We start from the raw sequence: 20,802 nt of genomic DNA on the forward strand, positions 1-20,802 counted from the left end.
GCCAGTTCTACTTCTGACACCTCATTCCAGCCACCCTTCTGCCTATGATGAGAGCCTCCTGCAGCCTCAGCCATAGTCCCACTGGGGGTCCTTGGGCCCGGGACATGTGGTGATCTCAGAGCAGGGGCAGCCACCACCACCCAGGCCTCACCAGGTGAGTCCTCGCTGCACAGGCCACCAGTGCCCTCTAAGGCCCCAGGGAGCCCTGAACGAGGACCCTTTGGGCCATGCCTGCCCTTTGCTGACAGGCCTCGGGGCGGGCTGGGAGGGAACTTGGGTCTCTAACAGGAGAAACAAAGCTGGATGTGAGCTCTTGGCCACAGGGACTGTGTGAGAGCACAGGTTCCAAGGGACTGGGAAACTGTCCCTGAGGTTTGGGGATCTCGGGGAGGGAGGACAGTCATGAGGAGGCCCCTGTCTCCCGAGCAGGCCCCAGGGACGTGGCTCTCTGGGGCAGCAACGTGATGGGAGCTCAGGATGGGGTGAGGTGGCCCCAGAGCGATGGGGCCCAGGCATCTCACAGGGGCTGAGCCAGCGAGCTATGGGGTCAGGGGAGGTGGCCTGTGGCCCCCAGGGCCTGGTCTGTCTCCCAGGAGAGGCCGTTCCAGTCAGTACCAGGACTTGGGAGGCCCTTCCCAGGTGAGGAAGCCCAGTCCCAGGGCCAGGCCCGCGAGAGAGTCCATCAGGTGAGAACGCAGGTTTATAGGGTGACTCAGGGAGCTAATGACAGCTGCTGCAGTCCCGGCCAGGCTCCCCTGCCCCTCTCCTACCCCGGGCTCTCCTGCCCCTCTCCTGTCCCAGCTGCCCAGGGCTGTCCTGCACTCACCGGCCAGGGCAGAGAGGCTGGAGCAGCCAGCGGTCCTGGGTGAGAGACATAGGGTCCTTGGGAGACATACCTGATACCTGTTCCACTTCCCAGTGCTTCCCTCCAAGCCCCACACAGGGCCCAGCCCATCAGCAAAGCAGGTCTGGATGGAGAGGGGCGAGGCTCAGCTGCTCCCTCCAGGTGGGAGGGGAGTCCAATGGACAGCCAGCCATGAGGCTGGTTATAGTCAACTTTGGGTGAGAAAGATGATCAGTGTGTTAGCTGCAGAGAGCACCAGGGGACCAAGAAATTCAAAAGCCAGAGAAGCCTGAGGCTGTGTCACTAGGTGCATAGTGTCTAGAGTAAAGGAGGTGACAGTCCTGCTCTGTCCAGGAGAATTCTGAACACAAAACCTGAGAGAGACATTGAAACAGCAGAGCTAATACTCAGGAGTCCACCTGGAGATTGGTGGGGCTGGGGGTGATGGCTGGAGAGAGGTCAAGGTCACGGTGATTTCTACCCTGAAGCTCTGCTGGGCTCTCCTAGGACCCACAGGAGCAGGGGAAGCTGTGGGGACAATCTCCCTGTCCCTAGGAAGGCAGAGTGAGCTCCTTGTCCCAGGGGGTGTGAACACAGGGGTCTGAAGCCCCTTCTGAAGTTCCTCCATGTCCCCTCAACCCGAGCACCTGCTTTGTGATTGTGTTCCAGCCATGAACGCCCACCCCAAGGAGATGGTGCCCTTCATGGGCAGAAGAGCCACCATCGCCAGTGGGAGCCCTGCCATTATGCAGGAGAAGAGGCCGGCAGACATCACCCCCACCAAGAAGAGGTAGGGCGGGTTGGGGCCTGGGTGCTGCGCTATGAGGGGCACAGGAGGAGCCTGGCGCCCACCTGCAGGGAGCCCTTGCCTGGGGCGGACCTGAGACTCAGTCTCATCTTGGGTAGCCTGGTGCTCAGCCCGGTATAACTGGGGGATCGGGGTAGGGGGAACAGCACTGCATACTCCGGGGCCGAGGTGAGGACATCAGGACAACTGGAATCATCAGGGAGGCCTCCCCAGAGGGGCCCAGGGCACTGAGGCAGACGCATTCAGGAAGGCTCCTGGGAGAGGCAAGGGCTTGCTGGAACCATCCCGAGGCAAGAAGGTGAAAGGTGGGCGGGCCCACGTGCTGGGTACATTTTCTCACCCACTGAGGGCTTTCGTATCCACTGTGTGCCCAGCCAGGTAATCAAGCTCTCTAACCCAACCTGTGTAATGGGGACACTAGCTCACAGGGGGATGGTTAATTGCAATTGTGTCAACAACATGCTCAGCACGGTGTCCAGCACAGGTTGGCACTGATAGTGTTTGTCACCTTGAACTTTGTCTTCGTTCTCATCATTGTCACTGTCACTCCCCAGGACCCCTGAGAACTGGGCAGGGATGGGATATTTATGGTTATAACTACTTCCGTTGGGGACATGGAGGAGTTGGGAGCAGAGAAATTGCTTCTTCAGGGTCACACTTGGCCCCTGAGCTGCCCCCATTGAAGTCCCCCGGCCCCTTCAGCTGATTTGGTGCCCCTGAAGCCTGAATGCCCCTCCTCCACCTCAGCTGTGCTTCCCTGGGCCCTCCGTGGGCCCTCTGGTCTTGGCTGGCCCATTTGCCCTGCTCCTCTGCTTCTGTCCCTCTTGAGCCAGAGGTGAGCCTGGTGATTTGCTTTCCATTGGTTTGAGTAATAATCACTGAGGACTTTTGTGCGCACAGGCTGGGGAGACTGGGACACAGACAGAAAGAACTCCTGCCTCTGCTCGGTGTCTGGCTGGTGAGAGGGTTGCCAGGGAGAATGTGGGGAGTGACCTGGAGAGAGGGTAAACTACGTGGGGCAGGGCCCAAGGAGGGGCAGGTCATTCTGACCCCGGGGGCACTTCCTGGAGGAGGTGGTGTTACAGTGGATGCTGGCAGGTGGACAGGAGGAGATAGGGCATCCCAAGCAGATGCTTGGGGAATCCCCACGTGGCTAACATGCTGGATGCGGGGAGCCTTTGCAGAGAAGAGTCCCATGGGGACTGGATCTTGGAATAACTTGGGGGTAGTAGGGAGCCATAGAGGAATTTTGTGTGAGAGGGAGGGCATGGCCAGGTTTGCATTTTGGAAAGAATACTCTGGGTGATCTGTGTGGATGCTGGGTTGGAGGGGTCTGTTAGGTGACTGGCGGTGATCCTGCTGGTGAGGCATGGAGAAGCGGGCACAGATCAGAAAGGTATTAGGATCGTGGAGGAGGGGAGGGAGAAGGAGGACCAGTGGGGGAACCTGGAGGGATGACGGGGCCATCTCTGACATGGGCACTTCACAGGAGAAGGAGCACAGTCAGGAGGAACATGCCAGAGAGATATCCAGAGGGACACTCAGGTGGAATTTCCATCCTAGGGCACAGGAGATAAAATCTGGTGGGGAGATCAGATAGGTCTTGAGGGGCCTGCTGGGGCAGCCTGGGTCTGGTGGGGTTTGTCTGGATAGGAGCAGAGGTATTTATTTTTTATTTTGGGGGGAGGGGGAGGTAATTCGATTTATTTATTTATTTTTAATGGAGGTACTGAGGATTGAACCCAGGACCTCATGCATGCTAAGCAAGCGCTTTACCACTGAGCTATACAGTCTCCTGGAGCAGAGATACCTTTAAGTCACCAAACACTGCCCTCCTGCCTCTCTTCCTCCTTCCCTGCCCTCTTCCTTTCCCAGGGGAGGTGTGGACCTCAGAGAAGGACTGAGGACAGAGTTTCAGGAAAATCCCAGGTTTGCCCAGCAGTCAGGCTGCCCTTCCTGAGCCCATCCCATTTCATGAACTTAGTTCCAGGGTCAGCTCTGCCTATGGCCCTGGCCCAGCCAAGGGCCCGGTGCGAGGTGTGACCTTGGTCTCATGAAGTCGTGGCCCTTTCCCTTCCCAAGGCTCTTTGAGGGCCCTCACATGCCTACTTCTCCCCAGACCCCGAAGGTTTGGGCATCTCCCTCAGAACTGAGTATAGGACTCAGGTCTAGAAATAAAAAGAAAAAATGATATGTAAATAAAGAAGGTAACTCTGATCACTAAGGAAACATGTACCAATGGTGGAATTGAAGGCACCAGGAAATCTAGGCTGGGGGGAGGTTTTTGGACCTGGAGCTTCTTCTGAAGCATCCTGCCCATCCTGAGGGTAGTAGCTACGGTTACCTCCTTACTGGGCCCTGGGCAAGGTGTTGACACAGACACAGGTCATGAAGGTCCTGGAGGCGCTGGCTTGTGAAGCCCAGAGCCCTTGGGCTTTTCGTGGGACAAAGCAGGTGAGATCGGCTCCTCTCCAGCCCTGGGGCTGCCCAGGGATAATTCTTTGCCTTCAAAGGGATAGAAATGCAGCAGAAATTGTGCAGAGCTGTCTGTGCACCTGCGTTAACAACATGCATGTCGTGGTGCCTTTCGGGCTGGGTCAAAGGTAGGAATAAACAAACAGCACCTGCTGCAGGTCAGGAGCCAGGATATCACCCGGCCAAGACTTGGCCGTCTGCTTGTGCTGGCAGGTGAGATGTGGCACGTGCAGTGGCAAGCAGGGCAGGCGTGGGGCAGCTCCCCACCCCAGGAGTTAGGTCCTTGCCCACAACTGGGTCCTGTCCAGCCCCGCTCTCACCACCCTCCTTCCCAGCCACCGAAGACCTCCTTCCTCAATCTCAGCCTTCATTTTCCTACCAAGGAGGATTTCTTCATGCTGCTTTTCTGCTTCTAGGGCTTTTCCTAAACCCCCGGTCCATCTCGAGACCCAGACTAAACCCACCCCGACAGAGTGCAGAGCCTTCCTCATCCCTGTCCTTGACCACAAGACCCTTCTCTTTCCCCTGAGCTCCCAAAGCCCAGCTCCTCTCTGAAGAGGTTGGCATGGTTATTGGGGCGATGTCTTGGTTGAGATCTCTGAGGACAGGGTCTTTGGAGATGTCATCTCTTCCCTCCCTGCACCCCAAGTTTCCTACGCAGAGAACACTAGTAGTTTTGAGTCAGTGAAGGGGCAGGCAAGACAACGAGAGGAGGAGGGGATGAGTTGACGTGTAAGCACACGGTGCTCAGCACGATCCCCCAGCCTGAGAAAGGAGACTTCATTGTGAGATGAGAAAACGCTTCCTCCTCTCCCTCGGGCTCTCAGTCTCCGGGCCTGGAGTGGACAGATGCACTCATTCTCTGGTTTCTTGGGCCATCCTTGAGGCCCCTGTGGACTCTGGAAGGAGGCCTGAGAAAGAGGGGAGGTGGATGAGAGGCAGAGGTCCTCTCTTCGTCTTCTTGTACAAGAATGGGAAGGAGAGGTGAGGGCTTTGGGTAACTGAGTGCCAAGAAAGAGTCACCTGAGGGATGCAGCCTCCCAACATTTACAGTTCAAGGTTGTGTTGGCCTGTCTTCTTATTGGACCAGTTCACTGGTCTCTCCATCTATCCACCTGTCTACCTACCCAACTACTCATTCCTCAGCTAATCATCCATCTATCCATCCATCCTTCCATGTATCCATGCACGCTTCCAACCATCCATCCATCCATCCATCCATCATCTACCCATCTCTCTATCCATCCACTCATCTGTCAAAGCAGTCATTCTTTTCCCCACTCATTTATCTTTCACCTATCCTTCCTTGCATTCATCCACTGTTAGGTCTTCTGAGTGTTACGGCCAATGATGGGTACTAGAGAATTAGGACAATGCAACTGTAGTTCCTGCCATTGAAGAACTTACAGCTAAAGGACAGTGTGTAGTCATCTGGAGCAAGAAAAGCAATGGTCTCACTGTGTTAGAACCTGGTATGACACTTGGGGCAACTCTAACCAACCCAGCGGAACAGTAGCTTTGCAAGGGGAGGAATTTTTGTCTCCTTGTTTACCACTGTATCCCCAGCTCCTAGAATAGTGCCTGGCACACTGTAGATGCTCAATAAATATTTGTTGAGTAAATACACTATCAAGGAGCCCAGATACGTAGGGTGGGATGGAGGGCAGGGCAGGGGCTGGGCCAATTGTCCTGGGGAAACAGTTGCAGGTGTGGGAGTTGAGCTCTGCCTGGAGATCTTCAGCAAGTCTCAGCCATGATATTTTAGGTCAGAGCTGCCATAGTGGTGTGGGGACAACTTTGGGGTGACGGTTCTGGGGTACTGCAGGGGTGCAGGGAAAGGTGATCCGACTGGATGATCTCTGATGTCTGCTTCACCTGGGCAGTCCATAAGCAGATGATCCTGGAGCTGCACTGACTCCAGAGTGCACGCCTTAGGGATCATCTAGCCCAACCATTCGCCATCCAGGTGAGGAGATACTTGGCCCACAGAAGGCAAGTGACCACCTAGGGTCACACAGGAGGAGAGGCAGAGGCAGAGCCAGACTAGAACCCAGGCGTCAAGCTCCCAGCTAAGGGTTGGCTCCTCCCTTTGTCTTCTCTTTTGGAAGAAGGATTTGATTTCAGGTCAAGTCAGAAGTTTCCTCTTGATAGGCAGGAGACAGGAAGGTGGGGGGCCAATGTATCAGCCAGCCCTGCTCTCACCCCACGTATGCCCCATTTCTGGACTAGCTCTGAGCCTTCCAGGCTTGTCTGTGCCTGGAGGAGAGGTGAGGAGAGGAGAGGGATTCCCCAGCAAGGCCCAGTCTCCATCCGGCCTGGCCCACTCTGGGAAGTGGCTGTGTTGGGCAGCCTCCCTCTGGAGCTGGCTGGACTGGGAATAGGTCCAGAAGGCTGAGGGGAGAACAGAGCAGTGTGAGTAGTGGTGTGAGCTGGGAGTCTGGACATCAGGAGTCAGCTTCTCTGACCAATGTGGTCTCTGCCCTGGGGGTGGTGATCATGGAATAAGCTGCTGCTTCTTCCTGGGCCTCAGTTCCCTCATCTGTGGAATGGGGCCACAATCCCTCCCCTGCCACCCTCTCTTCTGAACTTGACAGTCCTCCTCTGGCACTGTACTTTGGGAGCTCTTCCGCGGTCTTGTGAAGAAGGGAGGGGCTATGTTGCTTCTTCTGGGCCTGGCCAAGGAGGCAGGTGCAAAGGTGCTTGGGAGAGACGCCTGCTGGTGAGTAGGCCATAGTCTGAGTTGGGTCACAGAGCTGAGTCACAGAGCTGAGTCACAGAGCCAGCGGTGGTGCTGCACTGGCCGTAGGGTAGGGGTTTTACTGCAAGTGAGGTCATCCTCAGCCTGATCCTCACCATCCTCATTGTCACGAGAAGGCTGGTCTCTGAGCACATGTCTGCATTTGTGGGTGTGTCTGAACCTGGGGCTACATCTCCAGTGTGTGTCTTGCCTCTCACGGGGCAGTGAGTGTCTCCCCTTCCCTGGGGCTTAGCCCTGGGCCTACAGCTCCCTTCTCCCAGCACCCGGGGAGAGTGGACCCTTCACGGGCCTCTCTCCACAGCTTCTCACCTCCACTGCCTGAGAGGTGGTTTCCTGGGTATTCTCTCCCCCCCCCCTTTTTTTAAACACCTTTATTATGGTGTGATTCCTGTACAGTAAACTCCATGGGTCTTCCTTCTTGACCAGGATCTCAGCCCTGTCCCCTGACCCCACAGCCCCTCCCTGCCCTGGATCAGCCTTTCTCAGCCTGTCTTCTGTGCTGCTGAAATAAAATGGGCGATGATGGAAGGAGGTTGAGTGTGGGGTGGGGACTGCCCCTGAGCGGCGGCTATGACCCTTCCCTTTCCCTCTCCCTCAAGAGCCAGGAAAGGCCCTTGTAGATTCTGAGGCTGGGGCCTCTCCTGCAGGGCCCTTGCTCAGAACTGAGACCTGAGGGGCAGTTGGAGTGAAGGGAGAATCTAGCTCCCACTGCCATGTTGCGCATCTCTGGTGAGTCCTTTGTACCTGGAGACAGCTGCAGACAGGAAAACCCCCTCTGATGTTAGGCCACCCCAGGAGAGACCCCTGGGTTCATCTATCCAGTATTAGTAATTAATTAGTAATAATATCCAATATTAACATTGAGTCACCCAGACCTTTGAATCCTGGCTCTGCTGACCACCTGCTGGGTGACCTTGGGCAAGTTGCTTGATCTCAGAGCCTTCACCTGCCCATGTGTGAAATGTGGAATGACGATGACAGTTCCTACCCCAGGTTAAGCGAGGCCTCTTGGGCCCAGAGTCCAACATGGAGTTGGCCGGGGGTGAGCCCTCAGCTGTGGGTGAAGAGGCCCTGCTCTAGCTCTAATGGCCTCGCTTGGGTGTTCCCCCCAGCGCACACTTCTTCCTGGAGATAGAAGGCTTTGAAGCCCAACCCCACTGTCACCAAGACCTCTCCCCCCATCTTCTCCAAGCCTATGGACTCCAACATCCGGCAGTGGTGAGTACTGCCCCTCGCCCCTAGCCCCTTGCTCCAGCCCAGTCCTGGGCTCCAGTGGGCTGGCAGTGGCTCGCCCTGGGCCACACAGCCAGGCCTGGCTGTGGTGTGCTATCATTGTCCACTGCAAAACTTGTCTCTCTCTTCCCGCCACACTGCGCTACAGCATCTCTGGCAACTGTGACGACATGGACTCCCCACAGTCTCCTCAGGATGACGCGACAGAGACCCCGTCCAATCCCAACAGTCCCAGGTGAGCTGTCCCTCCCCCTCCTCCACCAGGCAGGTGCCAGCGGGGCAGGTGCCAGAGGGGCAGGCACAGGGACCCTGCAGGAAAGAGAAAGAAGCTGCCATTCATGGAGGGCTGGGAGAAATGTCTGGGCCTGAGGCTGTGGTGTGCAGGACATTTGCGGGGGGAAAGGGAGTATTACATTTTATCAAAGTAGTACCCACTCCACCTTAGATGTTATAAAACATCCAAACAACAGCATGCAGCAGAATGAGAACTTAACGCAATGCCATAAACTAAAAATACACGCACATAACCATCATATATCAAGGTGCATTTTGTAAGAACACATACACACAAAAGGATCCACATCAGTGCATGATTGTTGCCTATCTGGGACGTGTGGGTGGAGACAGAGAGATTAAAAAATTCAAACACAAAATATGAAAGTGAAATTTCCCTTCCTCCTAATCCCATACTTTTGAGGCAATCACTATGAATAGTTAGGCATGTATCTTTCCTGGTCATTACTATAGGGATCCAAAGATACAGTTTGATAACATGTGATTGTGTTTGGATTAGAAGGGAAGCAGCACAGGGCAGCACAGATCCCGGGGCCCCAAGCACTAACGGAGGGGATTTCAGGCATTGTGACAGGCATGTGCAGGCGGTGGGGGGCCGGGGCAGCGCCCTGTAAGCACATTAGGCTCTGGGGCTCTGGCGGGGGAAGGGGAGAGAGCGGTGGGGTGGATGCACGTGTGGTGAGTCAGAAACATTTTCTGGCCTCAGTGCAAACCTGGCCAAAGAAGAGAGGAGGCGCAAAAAGAAGCGGCTGAAAAAGCGCATCTTTGCGGCCGTGTCCGAGGGCTGCGTGGAGGAGCTGCTGGAGCTGCTGGTGGAGCTGAAGGAGCTTTGCAGGTGGCGCCGTGAAAGTGATGTGCCTGGTCAGTGCCTGGCCCTGGCAGAGGGTGCAGGGCTGGGGTCCTTTTCTTGGCTCCTGCTGTCCACCTACCTGTCCCTTGCCCCACTTCCAGCCTTAAATGCTGGACTGATGATGTCGAACCTGATTCTGAGGGCAATAGGGAGCCATGGAAGGGCTTAGACAGGTGATGGTCATGGTCTGGCTACTTTGTGGAGGATGAGGGTAAAAGTGAAGGCTGCTGTTCAGGCAGAGTTGGGACCCTAGCAGCAGGGCTGGGGGAGGGGGACTAGCTCTTCAGGGAGTGGCATTGGCAAGACTCAGGATGGGAGGAGTGAGTCCAGGGTGGTGCTGTTTGGACTGGGAGACTTGGTGGCTAGTTGGGCCCCAGCTGTCTTGGAGGCTGGGGAGTAGCCAGTTAAGGGAGAGGCTGTGAGCTCTATTTGCTGGCACCCAGGGTGGGGCTGCTGGGCTGGAGCTTTCAGGGTGTAGCATTAGGTGGACAGCGGGAAGCCAGGCAGTGGGTGGGATTGCCCCCCACCAGGGGGAGGCGCCAAAGGCAAAGGGCAAAAGGTCTCTGATAAGGCTCTAGGCACCAAGAAGAAGGAGGAGCCAGCAAGGGGGCCTGAGGAGGAGGAGATGGACAGAGAGGAAGGGAGCGGGGAGCGTGGGGCAGGGAGGCCAGCGGAGGCCCTAGGGGGAGGGTCTTGAGGTCTGATGCTGCAGCCTCCTCTCCTTGGGCTGGGAGGGCCAGGGGCAGGCACCCAGCAACCCCCCACCCCCAACTGCCAGATGCTGCAGCTCCATCCTGTGACCCTCCCTGTCTGCAGACTTCCTCATGCACAAGCTGACGGCCATGGACACAGGGAAGACCTGCCTGATGAAGGCCCTGTTAAACATCAACCCCAACACCAAGGAGATCTTGCGGATCCTACTGGCCTTTGCTGATGAGAATGACATCCTGGACAGATTCATCAACGCTGAGTACACGGAGGAGGCCTATGAAGGTACCCACCTATGAGAGGGGTTGTGCAGGCAGGGATTTCAAAGGGGGGTGGGCCATGCCACACACAGGCACTGCTGTCCCCGAAGCCCACAGTACTTAGCATGGTGCCCGGCACCTTCATTTATTCTGTAAACAATCTTGAGCGCTGACCAGCTGCTTCGCAGTAATTTTGGCCCTGGGACACATGGGTAAATAAGACAGATGAAGGCCACTGCTCTAAAGGTAATTTTAGATGGAAGATGCTATGAAAAAAAAAAGGTAATTGTTACCAAAAAGTGACTGGCGGCAAGCAACTTTAGAGTGGACGGTCAGAGAGGTGACCTTGACCTGAAGTTTGTATGATAAGAAGGATCCAGAACAAGAAAAAAGCGAAAGCACAAGCTGCGACTAAGCTTGGCACAACTGAGTGATAGAAAGAAGGCAGGAGATGAGGTTAGAGAGCTGGGCGGGGCCAGTACATGGCAACAGTTAGTAACATCACCTTCATCATCATCATCATCACTGTTATTAACCACCCAATTTGGGTCTTAGTTTTGTGGCTTCTGTCTTAGGTGGGCAGGAGAGGATACAGGGAGACCCAATTTGGGATAATGTTTCTTTGCTCAGGAAATTTGTTATGAATAATCAGTAAGGTGTGTCTTTGTTTTTGGAGTCAGTAGACATCCTCTTAGGATCTTATGAGGTGCTTGTGGCCAAAATGATTGGCTCAGGAATAAGTGGATGCCATCTTGCTGATATGCTGGGGGTGTTAAGCATCTCAGCTTTTTGCAGATGGGAGTCTGGCTTGGGCTCTTAACTTTGCTCATGGGCGAAAGTCAGTTTATTTATATTTATTTATTTGCTCCTTGCAGACTTTCAAAAGTGTTTTTATTATATACAAGGAAAAGCCAAGAATTACAAAAAAACTAAAGACTATTGATGGGAGGACAGGAAACCCAGAAGAGATTGCTGCAACTGAGTGCTGAGTTGCACATACAGAGCTCCCTGGTAGCCAAAGCAAAGAGAGAAACTGGATGAACTATATAATGTTCTCAGCCTGTCATGAGGGAGCTCACACTAGTCCTGTAGCCAGGGGGCCTTAGGCCAGTGTCTCAAGCTTGCTCGTCCAGATTCTTTTCCCTTTTTAGTCCCCCTCCATTCCCTTTCTTCTTCTTGTCAGTATTGCAGAGATTTACAGTCTCCCCTCTTCTAGCAGACGTTTTCCTTGAGGGCAGAGATGGAGTCTATCTTGCCCAGAGTGGATTCCCTGGTGCCCTGGGGTCTCACATAAGAGATCCTTAATCAATATTTTTTGAACGAGTGAATAAACGAAGATTAACATCTCTATTAAGGCCTTGCTGCCCTGGCTGCAAATCCGTATCTCTCTGCTTTCTCGGCCTCCTCTTCCCTTGTCCCTTCCCTCTTTCATGAATCAGCCTCTCACTGGTGAGCAGGTACCCACTCTCTCTGCATAGTGGGAGGAGCCATTTATTCCTTCCCAGAAACCAGCTCCCCATTCCTCCCCCAATGGTATCAGCCCAGCACCCTCCCTTCTGTGTTCACCACACTTAGGGGTTCCAGGACTAGCGGAGTAACATTGTTCCTCACCTTGGGCAAGTTGGCTTGCCTTTCTGAGCCTCAGTTTCCCCATTTGGCAGAGGCAAATATTTCCTTTCTAATGCTAATATTTCCTCTGTTGCTAGGAGAACTCAATGACAACTTTACTAATATGCATTTTTAAGCATTTTATCAGAGGCCTTCAGAGACTGACTTTTTTCTTTTAACAATTTGTTCAATTAAAATTTTTTATCATACAAAATTTTAAACCTACAATTGACATATTAGCATGATGAACTTTTATATATCCATCATCCAGATTCAACTCACCAATTTATTTTTAATTACATAAATAACACACGATTAGAGTTTCATTGTAAAACATTCAGATAGTTTAAGTGAAAACATTTACTTTATTTATTATTATTATTCTTTTATTTTTATTTTTATTTTTAATGGAGGTACTGGGAATTGAACCCAGGACCTCGTGCATGCTAAGCATGTGCTCTATCACTGAGCTATACCCTCCCCCCTTAATTAAGTAAAAACAAAACAGAAAAACTTCACCTGTTCCCCACTCTCCCCTCCAGAGATGATGACTACGGTGTGTATCATTTGAGGACTATATTAGACTTTCGACATAAGTGTGTATGTGCACATAGAAATAGTTTATTTATTCACTTATCTACCTATTTAACATAAAACAGTATTGTACTGTTTGTATTGTTCTACAGTTTGATTTGGGGCGATTAAATATATGTTTTAAATGCCTTCTCATATCAGAATATCAAAGTCTGCCTCCTTTTCACCTGCTTAGTCTGAAGACGGCTGCAAGGGGGGTGATTTCACATTCCCCTGTCGATGGGAGACATCCAGGTGCTTCCCAGGGTTTTGCGATGACAGCGTTGCAGTGCATAGTCTTGTCTGTAACCCTTGCACCGCGCATACATGTTTTAGGAAAGCACTTTGAACTAGATTCTCTGGGTTCAGGACATGCATATTTAAAATTACAATGGCTATCGCCCCAAGTTTGCCTGCAAAAAGTACTAATTTACTCTCCCCCACACACAAGAGTGCAAAAGCATGCATCCTTGCCAATATTGTATTGCCAAGATATATACCGTCAATCCAATAGGTGAAAAGTGTTAACTCCTCAGGTTCAAATCTTCATCTTGCTGATCACCAGTGATTCCAAACACCTTGCACTTTCTGTATTGGCTGGGTGTGTCTTCTTCTCGGTGAGGTGCTTCTTGCTAATCTTCTCTCAGTTCTCTTTTAGGTTGTTTGTCTTTTTATTGATTTGTGGGAGCTCCTCACCTATCGTGGACTTTGAAACACACATTGCCTCTTTCATACATCTCAGATATTTCCTCCAGCCTATCGCTTGTCCTTTAAGATATCTTTTGAAATAGAGAAACTTATAATTTTTATGTAAGCAAACTGTCAATCTGTCCATTTTTTTTCTTTATGGTTTCTGCATTTTGGATTTTGCTTCAGAAAGTTTTCCCTGCCAGAAGGTCAGTTATAAACAATTTTCCAGACTTTAAAAATGCTTAGTTTTTAACCCACTAGGACTTCATTTCTTGGTCTGTGGCATGATGGCAGCTCTTTGGAAAATGCTGTTTCTGGTGGGACATTCTGAGACCCCGCACCCCAGCCTTCCAGTCCCCTCTATCTGGAGGTTCTGTAGGCTCCACCAACAGGGTTAATGTCCCTCCTCCCTCTCCCTAATGCTTCTCGCCTATTTTGTTTCTTAGTCACAAAGGCACCAGCCACCCAGCACCCAGGCCAGACACCTGGATCTTACCTGAGACTCCCCTTCTCCCCCAACCCCCACAGGCCATCCTAAAGACTCTCCTAAGGATCTTTGGGTCCTCGGGCTGGACAGTTCCTCACAACTCTGGGCTCCTAGTGTATCCTCCAATTTTGCAGCCAGAGTGATCCAAAAATACACACACACAAAACCCAAGACTGTGGTCATGTCACTTCCCTCCTTCAGTGCCTTCTGTGCCTTCCCATGGTCCTTAGGATAATGTTCTCATCTGTTCACCTGGCTTATGAGGCCTTGAGTTGGCCCCATCCACCCTCCGTAAACTTATGTGGTCCCAGGTTAGAGGCCCCTTCTGGGAAGCCCCCCAACCCGTCCATGTTAAGAGCCCCTGCTCTGGGCACCACAGCCCCTGCACCTCCGGTATCATAGCGCTTCATTCTCAGTGAGATGGTGAGCTTCTGGAGGACAAGAATCAAAACTGCATCCCGTGTCCCACTGCATCCCCAGCGCCTGGACCCTAGCACAGAGCAGATGCTCCCTAAATAATCCTTGCTTCCCAGCAAGATTGAAGCAAAGAATGAAGCTGGGACTCTTGGTAGCTGGGCCACACAGACCCGACAGGCGGCTAGTATTTCTCCGTGGGTCCGTGGGGAGTATGGAGGCCAGAGAGGGGAAAAGGCCAGAGAGGTTGTGTCACCCCGGCTCCCAGCCGCTGAGCGCCCCCTCCCACCCCCGGCCTGTCCGCAGGGCAGACGGCGCTGAACATCGCCATCGAGCGGCGGCAGGGAGACATCACCGCGGCGCTCATCGCGGCTGGCGCCGACGTCAACGCCCACGCCAAGGGCGTCTTCTTCAACCCCAAGTACCAGCACGAAGGCTTCTACTTCGGTGGGTGCCGCCCTGGCCCGGGGCGGGGAGGTTGGGGAGGGGGTGTCGGGAAGGCGGTGCAGGGAGAGGTCGCCCCGCCCCATGACCTCTGCCCCAAGAGGTGCTGGCGGGCAGAGGGCTGGAGACCCTCCTGCCCATCTCTGCCGCCTCAGAGGCATCCGAGGCCCTGGAGGACAGAGCCAGGACTAGGGAGGCGGCAGGGGTGGATCTATCTGAACGGACCGGACTGACCGCCAGGCTGGACCAGAGAGGAAGTACCTGGGGACCTGGGATGATGGGGGAGCCGGCATTCTGGGAGTGTCACCTGGTGGTCTTAGTGGGCACCCAGACTTTCAGCTGAGCAGCCCTCAGGGAACAGAGACATGGGAGGGAGACGAAAGGAGAGCCCTAGTTTACAAAGCAGCCAACAGGTACTGAGAAGGGATGTGACTTGCCCCAGTGTAGCAAGGAGCTGATGTAGGCATCCGGGTGGCCAGCTTGGGCCTCTCTTCCGTGTCCAGTGCCTCTCAGAACTGCGAACAGTCAAAAATGAGAACACGAGAATTCCCTGACTGACACCTTAGGGAGTCCAAAAGCAATTGGAGTTAGGCCGTTTTGGGTGAAAAAAAATTTTTTTAATGTGTGATTTCTATATAGTGAAGTTCACCCACTTTAATGGACAGTTTTGTTCATTTCCACAAATGCATACAGTCATGTAACCACCACTGTGATCAGGACAGGGAACAGCTTTATCACACCCCAAAATTTCCTGGTACAACTTTGTAGTCAGCTCCTCTCCCCAGCCCAGCCCCTGACGGATGACCACTGACCTGTTTTCTAGGTGGTTTTTAGTCAGCAGGACTAGATGGGTCTGAGTGGCCTGGAGGACAGGGTCTTGTCCAGTCCATTGCCTGGCGTCAGACCTGTTGTACCTGTGTTGGGAACATTTGTCAGGTGGGATGAAGAGAGGATACCGGGGGAGACTGGGGAGCAGCAGCAGCAGACCTGCTGCCCAGGCCTGGGTCCGTCCACGGCTTACCGTGTGTGACCCTGTGGGAGTCACCTGTCTTCTCTTTTCTTAACAAACTTTTATTGTTTACTATATACACCACGTCTTATTCTAGGTAGTAGAAATACATCTCTGAACAAAGCCGAGATCTTTGCTCTTGTGGAACTTAAATTCTAGATGGGAGATAGACCATCAATAATAAACATAATAAATAATGTTCTGTAATATGCAAGAAAACAATAAGTGCTATTCAGAAAACAGAAAGTCAAGTAGGAAAGGAAAATCAGGAGTTCTGGGGCAGGAAGGAGGTGGGTTTCAATTTTAAATAGAACACTTAGGGTGATTCATTGAAAAGGTGACATTTGAGCAAAGACTTGAAGGTGGTGAGAGAGTAAATGATGCTGGTATCTAAGAAACAGCACTACTGGCAGTGGGAACAGATTGTGCAAAGGCCCTGCAGTACGAAAATGCTTGTGTGTGCTCGAGGAAAAGGAAGAAGGCCATTGTGGCTGGAGGGAGTGAATGATGGGGAGAGGAGTAGATGATGTCAGATGTTGGGCCTTGTGTGCTGTTGTTGGAATCTGAGCTTTTATTCTGGGTAAGGTGAGCCTTATTTGTTAGCAGGATCAGTCTGGCTGTTGTGCTAAGAATCATGTTGGAGGGCCAGGGTGGTAGCCCGGAGACCAGCTAGGAGGTTATTGCAACGATCCAGCCCCAGTCTCCCACCCCTGCGGAAATGGTCTGGAGAAGCCTCAGTCCTAGGACTTGGGGATCACCGCTCTGGTCCGCGAGAGAACCGAGTACCCGCGCTCCGCCTCCCCTAGGTGAGACACCCCTGGCCCTGGCAGCCTGCACCAACCAGCCCGAGATCGTGCAGCTGCTGATGGAGAACGAGCAGACGGACATCACCTCCCAGGACTCACGGGGAAATAACATCCTCCATGCGCTGGTGACGGTGGCCGAGGACTTCAAGACGCAGAATGACTTCGTCAAGCGCATGTACGACATGATCCTGCGGAGGAGTGGCAACTGGGAGCTGGAGACCATGCGGAACAATGATGGCCTGACACCGCTGCAGCTGGCCGCCAAGATGGGCAAGGCCGAGGTGGGCGAGACTGGGATGGGGGCTGTAGGCACGCTCCCCTAGGGGCCCTGCTGAGTGGCTGACTGCGCAGAGCCATGAGAAGCAGCACGTGGACCCACCTTCTCAACTTCAGTTCCTAACATTGTTTCTCTCCTGTCCTGGGACCTCCTTGCCGGAGCCCCAGTGGAGGAGCCTTAAGGCTGAGGATTCCTGTGTGGCAAGGCATCCAAGTGGAGGCTGAGTGTCTGAGCCTCAGGGCCTTCAGCCTCTCATGAGGACAGGAGCCCCAGAAGGCCTGCTCTGGATCCAGAGCCAATGGGCTGCTGCTCCCTGACTCTGGGGAGACCCCAGCCTGTCTGTCAGGTGGAAACCTTGAGCCAGGTCCCTAGCAGAGTGTGCGGCTGCTCATGGCCCTTTGTGCCCTTGCATCGTGGCCGAGGAACTCAAGTTAACCCGGAGCCTTGGTGAAGCCTCAGCTGGGTGGGCTCACATCTCTCTAAGCGGCCGGGACCACAGCTTGGTCCGATTTCAAGGTCAAGACTCAGGTTGGGGCGGGAGTCACGGCTTAACAAAGCCCGTCCTTGGCCTCCATATCGCGAACTCTGGGAGAGGACTGTGGCTCCTGGGAGGCTGCTGGAAGGGCGCTGAGAGGTGACGGTGGGGGACTGTTGAGCAATGGCAGCTGTGCCAGCCTCAGGGCAGCTGATGGGGGTGGGGGGCCGGAGGCGCTGCCCTGAGGGCCTTGGGTCCCGGCCCAGAGCTCAGGGCTGGGCCCACAAGGGACCTTTTCATTCTCTTGTGGGAGGAGGAGGGGATGGAACACAGCTTTGACAGGAGGAATTGTGTGCCTGCCTCCCCCGTCCCCTGCCCACCCCAAGGACACGGCTTCCTGAGGGTTTGAGGAGAAGTCAGATTTGTGGTTGCAAGTGGGCTTTCTCCAAGGACTCTGAGGCATGTGCTTTCCCTGGGGAGGGCCCCGGGGCGAAGCCTCCCGCATGGAGCATGGCCCCACGCCTCCCTGGTTCTCTAGAGAATAACGTGTCCCCCACCCCCTCCCCGTGGCCAGGCTTGGGGAGGTGCCTGCACCCTTCCTGGCCCCTTCTCTCCTGCATTCAGTGTTCTTTGGAAACCTTTCTGGATGCTGCCCAAGTTGGCCACTGTGCTGGGAGTGGAGGATCCAGCCATACTTGAGACACAGACCCTGTCCCTGGGCCTTCTAGGCTGGGGGTGCAGGAAGGGGAGACCTACCCTTTTCACAGGAGCTCCCTGCCTGGGCTGCAGAGACAAGGCTCCAGGTGAGATGAGATGGGAACTCCACTGGGTCACATGAGCTCAGGGCTCTGACGCTGTCCTTCCTGACAGGACCCTCTTCCTGGACCTTGAGTTGGTGCCCCGGGAAGTTCTGCCCCTGTCCTAGGGCACCCGGGCTCAGCTGTCGGGAACTAGTGAGCTCTTCATCCTCCCTGCACTATGGAACCGCTCAGGAAGCTCTACTAGATGCAGATGCCTGGGTCCCCCTGCAGAGATTTGTATGAATCTGTCGGTGGTGTGGGATTTTTCAGTGTTCCCTAGAGACCCTCATTTGCAGCAGAGTGAGGACTGCTGACCTAGGGAGTGGGTCCCACAGGCCCCTCAGGAAGGCTGGCGGCTTACATCACCCCCTGTCTGGCCAGAGCAGTGAGCCTCAACTGGCAGGGTCTTGACTGAGGGTAGGATGGGGAAGCCGGAAAAACTTCTCGCTTCTTCTCAAGTCCAGGCCAGACAGAAATTATTACTTGAAATTGTCACTTTCTGGAATCGTCATGGAACGGACTCCCCAGCTGGTGCAAGGATTTGTGAGCTGACTGTGCAGGGCCTTCACACCTCTTGTCCCCGGTGTTCACAATCCCCGGACTGATGGCAGATCAGTGATTGGCGCCCATTCTTCAGATAAAGCCGGGCCCAGGGCCACGGTGACAGGAGCAGAGGCCCGACTCAGTCCACCCCTGGTGGGGCCTCTTTCCCGGCCCCGTCTGCCTTGGGCGGGCCCAGCTGTGTTGGCCCCAAGCCCTGTTCTGCAGCTGACAGTCGTTCCTCTTCTTACCCCAGATCCTGAAGTACATCCTCAGCCGTGAGATCAAGGAGAAGCGGCTCCGGAGCCTGTCCAGGAAGTTCACCGACTGGGCCTACGGGCCCGTGTCATCCTCGCTGTACGACCTCACCAACGTGGACACCACGACGGACAACTCGGTGCTGGAAATCATCGTCTACAACACCAACATCGATGTGGGTCTCCCGGGTGGGCTGGGGAAGGTGGCGGGGGTGGGACCCCATGCTATGAGCTGCACATGCCTGCAGCCCCCATTCCTGTGACTCAGTGGGCAGGGCCTGGGGCAGGTGCTGGGGCCACTTGACCCCAGGTGACCTGCTGGTGGGGGTCTTCTGGGCAGGGTGGAGGTGGGGGTGTTGATCTTCTCCATCATGTTCCTCCTTAACTCCTCTTACTGCTTCTGTATGATCGGGGCTTAGAATTCCCTCTTTCCCCGAATCTGGTCCCAGATAAGGGTCAGGGAGTGCACAACTGGTGTAGTCAGGGACGCCTTTCTGGAGGAGGCAAGGCGGGGAGGTCAGTGAAGCTGAAAGAGAAGAGAAAGGATTGGCAGTGGGAGGTTTTTGGCTCTTAGGGGGAGCGAGGCAACAAGCTGGATCTTCATCCTTCACATTTTACCAAGAGTCTTGCTTCCCAGAGCCTCCTTGGCCCCTCGTGGCAGCCTAGCTGGTAGGGAAGTGATTGAGATCTGTTTTATAGATGAGGAGACAAGGCCTGGAGAGGGTCAGGGGTTTTCCTAGGGTCACACAGTCAAGGGGGGCCCAGTAGGGGCCAGAACCGCAGTTATGGCCCTGGCCCCCTTCTGGCCCTCCCTCCCCGCTGTGCATCAGATCCTCTTGCCGAAAGCCCCAGGCTCCTGTGGCATTTGGCTGCTGTCTGGGTGCATTGGGAAGGAGCCTTGGGAGCTGGAAATTAGCCTCCCAACATTTCCAGCCAAAGCAGTCCACTGGACACAATGACTGGCCCCTTCTGCCAGGGGCAGTGCTGACTCAGAGCTCCCTTGGAAATGAAGGCCCTTTGAAAATGGCCCCTCCTTCCTTCTCGTCTCCTTGGTGATCGGTGCTGTTCTACCCCCAGAACCGGCACGAGATGCTGACCCTGGAGCCCCTGCACACGCTGCTGCATATGAAGTGGAAGAAGTTTGCCAAGTATATGTTCTTCCTGTCCTTCTGCTTTTATTTCTTCTACAACATCACCCTGACCCTCGTCTCCTACTACCGCCCCCGGGAGGAGGAGGTACGTGGGGACACCCTTGAGGTGGGGGATGGAGTGGTCAGAGCTGCAGAAGCTTGGAGCCATCCCATGTGCAGATGGGGAAACTGAGGCCTGGAGAGGCCAAGAGATTTGCATGGGGTCCCCCAGTTGTCCTGCTCCACGGTATCTTGGACACGGAATTTATCTCCAGCACTTAGTTGAGCTAAGCCCCAGATGCTCGGCCCGAGGCTGACCCATGCTGGAGGTGGGCGGGAGGATTAGGAGCCCCAGGCCTGGCCCAGGCTTCCTGTTTAATCTGCAGCAGATTGGGTGTTTCTGCTGCAAGGACCACAGGCAATGGGAAGAGGAGGAGGGCACTTGGAGAAGCAGTCCCACCCCTCTGGGCCTTGGCTTCCCATCCATTACAAGAGACACAGAGTCCTGGCTTTAACTGTCACGAGGCCCCGTGGGTGTCCGGATACAGGTGGAACAGACAAATGCCACGAAGTGTGAGGGATTGTTAGCACCGATCGGATCATGCATCTCACTGCAGAATTCTGGGTTCCCACTGTTGGTGGGGAAGGCAGGCCGGGGCAGCCGTTCCTTCGCTCACCCTTACAGAGACTGGGCTTCGTGCTGGCCCCTGGCCCAGATCAAGGGTCTGGCATGTGTCTGTGCGTGGTGCCCCCAGAGCTGGCGCTACCCCTGCCTTCCTTACTCCCCACCCCGCACCCATCCATTCCTCTGCCTTCCTCCCCAGGCCCTGCCACACCCCTTGGCCCTCACGCACAAAATGGGGTGGCTGCAGCTGCTAGGAAGGATGTTCGTGCTCATCTGGGCCATGTGCATTTCTGTGAAAGAGGTGAGTGGGTCACCAGGCTCCCCCCGGACTGGCACGAACCTGGCTTCGGTTGTGCCCTGCTCTGCCACTACCACTGGGGGACTTCGGGGAGGCATTTCCTTTTTAACCTTTAGATTTACATTTAGTTACAAAATGG

At 54.3% G+C, this 20,802-nt stretch overlaps 2 protein-coding genes across 2 annotated transcripts in view; one reads left to right on the forward strand and one right to left on the reverse strand.

Moving 5' to 3' along the window:
* Positions 1–20,802, forward strand: part of TRPV3 (transient receptor potential cation channel subfamily V member 3) — a 30,853-nt gene continuing 10,051 nt past the window's right edge. The window contains 12 exon segments of the mRNA XM_032497979.1: positions 1–154; positions 1,514–1,634; positions 7,998–8,031; positions 8,033–8,103; positions 8,267–8,353; positions 9,119–9,273; positions 10,079–10,255; positions 14,309–14,449; positions 16,262–16,542; positions 18,610–18,786; positions 19,688–19,846; positions 20,565–20,666. Of these exon segments, the coding sequence (XP_032353870.1) occupies positions 1,516–1,634; positions 7,998–8,031; positions 8,033–8,103; positions 8,267–8,353; positions 9,119–9,273; positions 10,079–10,255; positions 14,309–14,449; positions 16,262–16,542; positions 18,610–18,786; positions 19,688–19,846; positions 20,565–20,666 (1,503 nt within the window). The 5' untranslated portion in view covers positions 1–154; positions 1,514–1,515.
* ASPA (aspartoacylase) overlaps positions 19,113–20,802 on the reverse strand; it is a 32,615-nt gene continuing 30,925 nt past the window's right edge. The window contains exon 6 of the mRNA XM_032498010.1: positions 19,113–19,136. Coding sequence (XP_032353901.1) covers positions 19,128–19,136 — 9 coding nt within the window. The 3' untranslated portion in view covers positions 19,113–19,127. The remainder of the gene's footprint in view (positions 19,137–20,802) is intronic.

The sequence above is a fragment of the Camelus ferus genome, chromosome 16, assembly GCF_009834535.1.
Source record: "Camelus ferus isolate YT-003-E chromosome 16, BCGSAC_Cfer_1.0, whole genome shotgun sequence".
In the NCBI taxonomy this organism is placed as follows: Eukaryota; Metazoa; Chordata; class Mammalia; order Artiodactyla; family Camelidae; genus Camelus; species Camelus ferus.